Below are 9,638 nucleotides of genomic sequence, written 5' to 3' on the forward strand. Positions count from 1 at the left end.
CTTGTCCCCGGTAGGCCTCTTGGCGGCAGCAACCTGGAGCGTCGGCGGGTCTGGAGCGGTGCAGGTCTAGCGCAGCTGCCCTTCCCAAAGGAGCAGTGGGTGGCAGACAGGGGCAGGCAGTGGCATGCACTGCCCGTAAGCACCGGCTTCAGCGCAGGCTGAGGCTGAGCCAGGCGCAGCGCCAAAGCGAACCATCAGGGCTGGAGTCTTGGCAGGGCTGGAGGGTCCATGTTCTGAGGGAGCTGGGCATAATGAGGTAAATTTTTGCGGGTGCAGCTTCTGTGGGTGGGACTCGGGCAACGCAGCCAGTGAATAGGGACACGTTCTGAGTGACAGGTCATTGAGCCAACTGATTTGGGAGCGTGTGGAATGTTCTGGAAAGTGCCACCCCCAAAACACAATCATATATAAGGAGAGATATCCCACCTTTCTCCACAGTGGGGGACCACAGCGGCTTCCGTCGTTCTCTTCTCCCTTGTAACCTCACAACACCCCTGTGAGGGAGGCTAGGCTGAGGGCGTGTGACTGGCCCCAGGTCACCCAGTGATTGGAACCTGCGTGCCCCAGACCCTGGCCTGACACTCTGACCGCCACACTGTCCTGGCTCTCCTTGGGACCGCCATGCCGGGGCTGAGGGGAGGGTGCAGCAGCCCTGGGACCTTTTCCCATGCTCAGACCATGGCCCTGTTAGAGTAACCGCAGAGTATCGTTGCCTGCAGGTTTCTCTCAAGGAGGCAACCTGCAGCTGTGCAGGGCCAGGTTCACTTTGGGAAACTGTGTGTGTGTGAACGTAGCAGTCCCAGTCAGAGCGAGGCCCCCACATGCCTGATTTTAGAGAGAAAGCCCTGTTCAGGGGACTCCCCCTGCGACATCCATTTCAAGCCCTTGGCCATGGGTGGCCTTGGGCCAGTCCCTCTAACCGCACAAGGTTGTTGCCGCTGAACTGGGGAAGGGGAGGAACAAAATCCCTCAAGCTGCCGGAGGCAGGGAGGAAAGCCAGCCACAGCCTGCTCCCCCCCCCCCCCAAAAGTGCTGCCCGGGGCCACGTTGCCAAGTCCCAGAAGGACCAGACTGGCTCCTGGGCACTTACCGTGGCACAAGCAATTGGCCCTTCTTCTCCGGGGAGTGCGGAAGGGCTGCAGACACCCCCAGAGGGCTGGATCTTTTTCTCTGGGTGCCTGAACGGTTCTCCTGCCTCCGAGGGGCTTTGAGCAGGTGGCCGGCGCAACCCTTCAAGAGCCTGTCCGTTTCTCCCCCTAGCGAAGGCCGGGCCTCCCTCGTCTCCTCCATTGCGGTGTTTAAATATCTGATCCTTTACTGCATGATCGGGTTCGTGGGGTCATCTCTGCTTTTCTGGGTAAGTGCCTCGACTTCTCCGGAGAGCTGAGCGCAGCTCCCAGCTAACACCCTAATCTTGGGCTGGAGGGAAGCAGTCGCTTTGGTCCGAGCGACTGGAAGGTGGCACGGGTGTGTGTGGGTGGCTTCCTGTGGGGTTGCTCCCTTGCCTCTGCCAAACAGGTCGGGGGCGAAAAAAACAGGTCGGGGGTGGGGGGTGGACTGAAGTGCTGCGAAGACTCCCGTAACCCACAAACAGCCACCGCCAAGGGCGGAGGATGCACACCCCACCCAGCCCAGCCCAGAAACAGTTCTGGACTTTCCGAAGGAGAGGCTGGTTTTCCTGCCAAAGAGTTGAGAGGGAGCAGGCGATCCAGCCTACAGGAAACACTTCTCGATGCAACAAGGAATTAAAATGTGGAATTCACTGCCAGAGGATGTAGTGATGGCCACGGGCATGGGCAGCTTTAAAAGGGGATTAAACAGGTCCATGGAGAGCAGCTCTTTCAGTGGTTACCAACCATGGGGACGAGAGGCACGAAGCCTCTGAAGCCCAGAGCCAGGAGGCATCTACAGGGGAGGCCTCGGCCTCTATGCCCTGCTGCTGGACCTCCAGAGACACTGGCTTGCCCCTGTGTGTGAGGCAGGATGCTGGACTGGATGGACCCTCACTGGTCTGATCCAGCAGGGCTCTTCTGATGTTCTTATGAAGCCCTCAGCCTCTATGCCCTACTGTTGGCCCTCCAGAGGAACTGGCTGGCCCCTGTATGTGAGACAGGATGCTGGACTAGGTGGACCACTGGTCTGATCCAGGAGGGTTCTTCTGATATCCTTATGAAGGCCTCAGCCTCTCTGCCCTGTTGTTGGCCCTCCAGAGGAACTGGCTGGCCCCTGTATGTGAGACAGGATGCTGGACTAGAGGAACTCTCACTGGTCTGACCCAGTTGGGCTTTTCTTACATCTTTAAGTCCGTAAGTCTCAAGACATGATTTGCCCATTCAAAGCATCCCTGCCCAGTCATTTCTTGACACCCCCCCCACCCGATAATCTCCCAGGGCAGTTTATTTCCCACTGCGGAAACTGCCCTTCCCATCCGGAAGCCCTTCCTTCGGCACAGAAGCCCGATCCTGCCATTGAAAAGGGATCTCCCCAGGGCGCTGGTCTCTAGAAGGAGGGAGCCTGCAGTGCGAAAGCTTTCTGGAAATGCCGCGAGTGGAAGAGCAGATGTCACGCGGGGCAAGATGGCACCGAGACCAGCCGTCAGCGGGGCTTCTGCCGTTAACCTGCCGTCTGCCATTTATTGCCACTGGAACTGGGGGGGGGGGGGGGGAGCTCTACTTTAAACGGGAGGGGCCAGAAATCCCACTGCCTGAGACAGACTGTGGGGCCTGGCTACGGTCGCCAACTCTGGGTGGCAAAATTCCTGGAGATTTGGGGGTAGAGCCTGTGGAGGGTGGGATTTGAGGAGGGGAGGGGCCTCCAGAGCAGCCATTTCCTACAGGGAAAGTGAACGCTGTAGTCTGGAGACTAGAGGTAATACCAGGAGGTCTCCATAAATGCTCCACCAGTAAGTTGGCAACATTAGGCCCAGCCTCCTGAGAACTGTCTCAGTGCCAATGGCTTGGGAATCATGACAGCCACCAGGCATTGAGGTTGTCTGTGTCTGGGGCAGGGGCCCCTCTGGCAGTATTTTGTGGGTGTCTTTTCCAGACCCCCAAGTACCCTGGGGGGACACTAGAGGCTGCCCCAGTGCAACAAAAGCCTCGGCTGAACTGTTTTTTTTCCCTATCAGCAACTCCAGATCCAGGGGAATTACCAGTACCTCGTTCAGGACATCGGCATCACCATCATCACCTGCCTCACAAGTAAGCGGGCCAGTTTCCCCACTGACCCGTCCGGGCGGAGTTGTCTCTTGGCCCCGAAGAGCTGCCCTGTGGCTGGAATGGGGGTTGGGGAGCTCGGTCTGTGTCTGGTTCATTGCAACTGCATTCCTTTCTGTGCTTGTTCTGCTTTGCGCCGAAATGCTTATCTATACAGATGTGCAGGAGGGAGTTGTCTGTGTCTGGGGCAGGGGGTTTGGTGTAGTGGTTAAGTGTGCGGACTCTAATCTGGGAGAACCGGGTTTGATTCCCCACTCCTCCACTTGCACCTGCTGATGTGACCTTGGGTCAGTCGCAAGCTCTGGCACAGCTGTCCTTAAAAAAGAGCAGTTTCTGTCAGAGCTCTCTCAGCCCCACCCACCTCACAGGGTGTCTGTTGTGGGGAGGGGAAGGGAAAGGAGTTTGTAAGCCGCTCTGAGACACCTTTGGGTAGTGAAGGGTGGGGTATAAATCCAATCTCTTCTCTTCTTCTTCTTGTATTGTCTGGGTTTCTCCTAGGTGCCGTGGGAGAGTGTTGGTTCTCCGCTTCAGCTACCTAACGGTCTCCAGGCTATATCCTGCGTGTGGGAGGGTGCCTAATTGGCCAGTGCTCTGGGGGGGGGTGCATACGAATACCCTATTATGCCCACGGGGCAGCTGCCATTCCTAACAGTGCCTATGTTACTGCATCTATAGCTCTGCAATAAAAGTATTACCGTTCCTGAATGCGTGTACTTCATTGTTGGCTGTGGGTTCTGACAGGCGTGTCAGTTGGCCATAGAAAAGCAGCCCTCAGGGGGTAGGGAGGGGATGTGAATTGGGCTGTGGCATTATGGAAGGGGGGAGGTCGACATTGCTCACCAGCTCAGTGCAAACCAAGCCTGCTTGGCTGCCACTCGAGACTGCTGAGCGGGGCCTGCCCTAGAAGACTGTGGCGTGGGGAGAGGGGAGGGAGCTCTGCCCGTGTGCACCCTTGACCCCCCTTTTCTCCCCACAGTGAGTCTGACCCACGCCCACCCCAAGCTGGCCCCCTACCGCCCCCCCGGCCAGCTCCTCTCTCCGCCGCTGCTGCTCTCCGTGGTTCTCAACGTGGTCTTCACTATCATTGTGCAGGTCTGCGGCTTCCTGCTGGTGAAGCAGCAGCCCTGGTACGCCGTGATTCGCAGTCACAGGTAGCCACTTCACCTGCATGGGGTGGGCGGGGGGGGAGGCTTTGATTCCCGGGTTTGATTTCCCACTCCTCCACTTGCAGCTGCTGGATGACCCTGGGCAAGCCATAGTTGTGACAAGAGCTGTCCTTGAAAAAGAGCAGTTCCTGTCAGAGCTCTCTCAGCCCTGCCTACCTCACTGGGTGTTGTGGGGAGGGGAAGGGAAAGGAGTTAGTAAGCCGCTCTGAGACTCTGAGTGAAGGGTGGGGTATAAATCCATGCTCCCTGTAAGCTGTGGAGTCTTGTGAGCAAAAATTCTACTTTGTGAGCTACTGGCATTAAGGTTGTGAGCGAGCGATTTGGCTGCTCGATCAATTAGTTTGCTCTGGAGCCCCATCCTTCCTGAGCTAAAACAAAAATGCGTGAGCTGGAGGCTAAAAAACTGTGAGCTAGCTCACACTAACTCAGCTTAGAGGGAACGCTGGTATAAATCCAATATCAGCATCAGCATCTTCTTCTTCCTCCTCCTCCTCCAGAGGGTGCCCTTCAGCCAATCAGACGTGGACCTCAGGCCTCGGCAACGGGACGGCCAACTCCACGGAGCCGCACCACCGGGTGCTGAGCTACGAGGATGCCACTCTCTGGCCCCTGACCACCGTCAACTGCCTCATCGTGGCCTTCGTCTTTTCCAAGGGGAAGCCCTTCCGGAAGCCCATCTACACCAACTGTGAGCACCGCTTCTTCTTCATCCCTTCTGGCACGGGGCCCCCCTCAGCCTCGGCCCCGGCCCCGCAAGCTGCGCACCCCGTGGGGCCAGGCAATGCTCCCTCTAAGCTGTGGAGTCTTGTGAGCAGAAATTCTATTTTGTGAGCTACTGGCATTAAAACCCTGAGCGAGCGATTTGGCTACTGCATAAGTTAGTTTGCTCCAGAGCCAGCCTTCCTGAGCTAAGGCGAGAATGTGTGAGCCGGAGGCTAAAAAACTGTGAGCTGGCTCACACTAACTCAGCTTAGAGGGAACACTGGTGCCAGGACCCGGCCGGCTGTGTTCACACATTCCGAGGGGGGGGAGATGCAAGCACAGAGTGCCAACAGGGGGCATTCTTCCCAAGGGGCTCGAAAGGATTCACATGGGTTATTCCAGCCCTGTGAGGTAGGCCTCCCTTCCCCTCCGCTCCCCGTGTCATGGCCAGCGGCTGAGGCTGACGGACAGGGGCTTGCTTGGGACCCACTGAGATTCAAACCAGGGACCCCCCCCCATGCTCTTGGGAAGGCAGATCACACTGGCTTGACGGGGCCGGCAGGGAGCAGCGGAGTCAGCCCCGGCGAGGTGGCCAGTGGCAAGAGGGGTTGATGAGGCCGTTTGGGGGCTGGGGTGGGGGGGCTGCATGCTCAGAATCCAACTAATTCTTCAGAGGGTTGTGTGAGTTGACTTGACCAGGCACATGTGCAGAGGTTACCCACCGAGGCCCCCCCCCCCCCCGCGGGTGCCCCCCCTCTCTGGGCTACCAAAGTCTTTGCCAGCCCCCATGGCCAATTATCCTCCGTGCATTAGGCACCAGGGGTGGGCCTGTGGCTGAGTCAGTGGTCGCGTCTGCTGTGCAGAAGGCCCAAGATCCAGTCCTCGGTGTCTCCAGGAGGAAGTACCTGGGCACTGCGTGATGCCGAAGATCCCTCCCTGAGACCCCGGGGGAGCTGCTGCCAGTCCGAGTAGACAATAGAAGAAGAGAAGAAGAGACTGGATTTATACCCCACCCTTCCCTAACCAAGAGAGTCTCAGAGCAGATTACAATCTCCTTCCCTCCCCCTCCCCACAACAGACAAACACCCTGTGTGAGGTAGGTGGGGCTGAGAGAGCTCTGACTGAGGACTGCTCCTGAGAGAACAGCTCCGAGAGAACTTGTGACTGACCCAAGGTCACACCAGCAGCTGCCTGTGGAGGAGGAGTGGGGAATCCAACCCGGTTCTCCCAGATTAGAGTCTATTCTCTTCACCACGACACCAAACTGGCTCTCTGGACCAAGGGTCTGACTCAAGGCTTCCTTTAGGGAGGGGCCGTGGCTCAGTGGCCTCTGCTTGGCCTGCAGAAGGTCCCAGGTGTTCAATCCCCGGCAGCATCTCCAGTTAAGAGGACCAGGCAGGAGGTGATGGGAAAGGCCTTTCTCTGCCTGAGACCCTGGAGAGCCGCTGGCAGTCTGAGCTGACAGGACTGACCATGATGGCCCAGGGCCCGGGGTCAGCAATGCCTTCATGTGCTCCTGACCCCTTCCCGGGCTAATCAGCAAAGAACACCTTTTCTCCCCCTTCCGTCACGCTAGAACTCAAGCCCCCACCCCCCATGACTCTGTCTGGCAGGGGATGGGGGACAGGCCAAAGGCGAACATCCTGCTCACAATACCAGCTTCACACAGGGAGCTGCAGGATGTGTGGGTGGCCGTTTGCTAAGCTGGAGCTTCGAAATGTATCACACATGTGGTATCTAAATAGAACCTCCATGGCCAGAGGCTGTCTACCATGGGGGCAAAGAGGGCTGTGGCTTCTGGCGGGCTTCCTGAAGGCCCCCGTCTCGCTGCTGTCGGGCGCTGCCAACCAAGGCTCCCTCTAAGCTGAGGAGTCTCGTGAGCAAAAATTCTGCTTTGTGAGCAACTGGCCTTAAGGTTGTGAGCTATGAGCGATTTAGCTGCTGCATCAATTAGTTTGCTCTGGAGCCCCATCCTTCCTACACTAAGACAAAAACATGTGAGCTGGCGGAGGCTAAAAAACTGTGAGCTAGCTCACACTCACTCAGCTTAGAGGGAACAGTGCTCCCAACTCCCAGCCCCTGGCCCTCGTTTTGCCCAGTCCCAGAGGAACCCTTCCCTGGGGAGTCACACGGTGCCGTTTCCCTTTTGGCCCCTCAGACGCCTTCTGCATCGCGCTGTGCCTGCAGCTCGGGGTCTCCCTCTTCCTGTACTTTGCTGACATCGAGAGGATATACACGGGGATGGAGGTGAGTGCGGGAGGCAGGCTGCAAAGAGCTCCTGGCCCTCAAGCGGGTTAACACGTTCGCTGGGAGCACCACCCTGCCAGGCCCCTGGCTGAGAGCCATGGGAGAGGGGGGGCAGGTCTCGGCCTCTGCTCCCTCTGCAGGGCCTCAATGCGGCCCCCCAGCCAGGCTGCACCCCTGAGCACTGTGACGCTGGAAGCCAGCCCCAGATCACACGCGGGTCTCCCTTGGGCTAGTGCGGGGCTGGCGGAGGGGGCTGGCGGTAAAGGAGGGCCGATCAGACAGGGCTCTTGGGGGCTGGCGGCCAGGTGTCGTGGGAAGAGGGTTGGACTAGGAGCTGGATTCCAATACCCCACTCTGCCACCAAAAGACACACTCTGCCTCTCAGGCAGACCCGCCTCAGCAGGTGGATGTTGGGAGGCTAGAGGTGGTGGTGGTGGACATCGCCCCCAGCAACTTGGCGGAAAGACAGTATGGACACAACGACTGAGGACGGTCTCTTCCTTCCCAGCTTCTCTGCACCCCCATGATCTGGAGGGTTTACGTCCTGATCGCGCTCGTGGTCTTGTTCTCTGTCTCCTTCTTCACAGAGGTGAGTAGACCCCCCCCCATTCTTTGCCCCCTGGAAATGATCTGAGTGCTTTCCATCTGAGCAGGGGGCACTGTGGCTGGCACTCCCTCTGTGCGTGTGTGTGGTTTTTTTTGGGGGGAGGAAGCAGGAAAAGAGGCCCTCTTGCTCAAGCAAGAGGCGCACAGGCACGCGGGACACGATGCGGATCTCCCCCACGCACAGCTGTTGTATCAAAAGGGCCATGGCATCGAAATCGCAGGAGGTCATAGCCCCTCTGTATAGACTGCCTTGGTCAGGCCGCACCTGGAGTCCTCCTGTGTGCAGGTCTGGAGGCCTCACTTCAGAAAGGATGTGGGCAAAATCGAGAGGGTGCAGAAGAGAGCGACGAGGAGGAGGATCGGGGGTCTGGAGACAGAGCCCTATGAGGAAAGGCCTTGAGGGCCTTGGGAATGTTTCGTTTGAAGAAGAGGAGATTGAGGGGGGACATGATTGCTCTCTCTAAGTATCTGAAAAGCTGCCATTTGGAGGAGGGCAAGGAGCTGTTCCGGTTGGCGGCAGAGGAGAGGACCCGAAGCAACGGGTTTAAATGACGTGCAGAAAGGTACCGGCTGGATATTAGGCAAAACTTTTTCACGGTCAGAGTGGCTCAAAGGTGGAATCAGTTGCCTAGAGGGGTGGTGAGTGCTCCCCTTCACTGGCAGCTTTCAAGAAGAGGCTGGAGGAATATTTGTCAGGGATGCTCTAGGCTGGTCCTGCACTGGGCAGGGGCTGGACTAGGTGGTCTCTGCATGGCCCCTTCCCACTCTAGGATTCCATGATTCTATCATATCAACAAAGGTGTGCTCCTGGACTACTATTGAATATGATCTAAGTTACCAACCAGGATGGGTGAGCTGAGACTGAAAAATAAGGGGGAGGAGGAAGAAGAGGAGGAGGAGATTGGATTCATACCCCACCCTTCACTCGGAGTCTCAGAGCGGCTTCCAAACTCCTTTCCCTTCCCCTCCCCACAACGGACACCCTGTGAGGTAGGCGGGGCTGAGAGAGCTCTGAGAGAAACTGCTCCTTTTCAAGAACACCTCTGAGAGAACTGTGGCTTGCTCAAGGTCATCCAGCCAGGTGCAAGTGGGGGAGTGGGGAACCAAACCCGGCTCTCCCAGACTAGAGTCCGCGCACTTAACCACTGCACCAAACTGGCTCTCTCAGGGAGCAAGTGGACGGGGAAGGGAAGATTGGGGGGGCAGACCTCCCTCTTGCTTCCTCAGCTGCCCTGCTGGGAGCCACACAGTATGTGTGAAAGAGCTGCAAGTGGCCTAGTGAACTTTGCTCAAGGGCCCAGCCGGCCGACTCAAGGAGTGTGGCTGACTGAGCTCTGCATGCCCTGCGCCCCTTAGTGGCTGCCGTGCAGAACGGCACAAGAAGGAAAATAACTCAGATGCATCAGCCAGATATGGCACGAGGCTGGCTTTGGGGTCCCTCTGACTGTGGCACCCCCTGCCCCCCTGCTTCCCAGTCTGCGTCACTGAGCATGAGGTGGCTGATCAGTGGCCCTCAGGGGCCAGAGGCGGCAAGCTGGTGGGAGGAGAGGAAACTGGCAAAGCGGATCCCCCCCCCGCCGCCCAGTCTGCGTCACTGAGCATGAGGTGGCTGATCAGTGGCCCTCAGGGGCCAGAGGCGGCAAGCTGGTGGGAGGAGAGGAAACTGGCAAAGCGGATCCCCCCCCCGCCGAGGAGTGAGCTT

General features: G+C 58.0%; 1 protein-coding gene across 1 annotated transcript in view; it reads left to right on the forward strand.

Moving 5' to 3' along the window:
- The window catches only part of LOC107108762 (probable cation-transporting ATPase 13A5), a 61,823-nt gene that overhangs the window by 50,636 nt on the left and 1,549 nt on the right, over positions 1-9,638 (forward strand). Inside the window, exons 24-29 of the mRNA XM_015409279.1 lie at positions 1,261-1,357; positions 3,128-3,200; positions 4,192-4,366; positions 4,879-5,069; positions 7,242-7,330; positions 7,839-7,919. Of these exons, the coding sequence (XP_015264765.1) occupies positions 1,261-1,357; positions 3,128-3,200; positions 4,192-4,366; positions 4,879-5,069; positions 7,242-7,330; positions 7,839-7,919 (706 nt within the window). The remainder of the gene's footprint in view (positions 1-1,260; positions 1,358-3,127; positions 3,201-4,191; positions 4,367-4,878; positions 5,070-7,241; positions 7,331-7,838; positions 7,920-9,638) is intronic.

The sequence above is a fragment of the Gekko japonicus genome, unplaced genomic scaffold, assembly GCF_001447785.1.
Source record: "Gekko japonicus isolate JY-2015 unplaced genomic scaffold, Gekko_japonicus_V1.1 scaffold398, whole genome shotgun sequence".
Taxonomy (NCBI): domain Eukaryota; kingdom Metazoa; phylum Chordata; class Lepidosauria; order Squamata; family Gekkonidae; genus Gekko; species Gekko japonicus.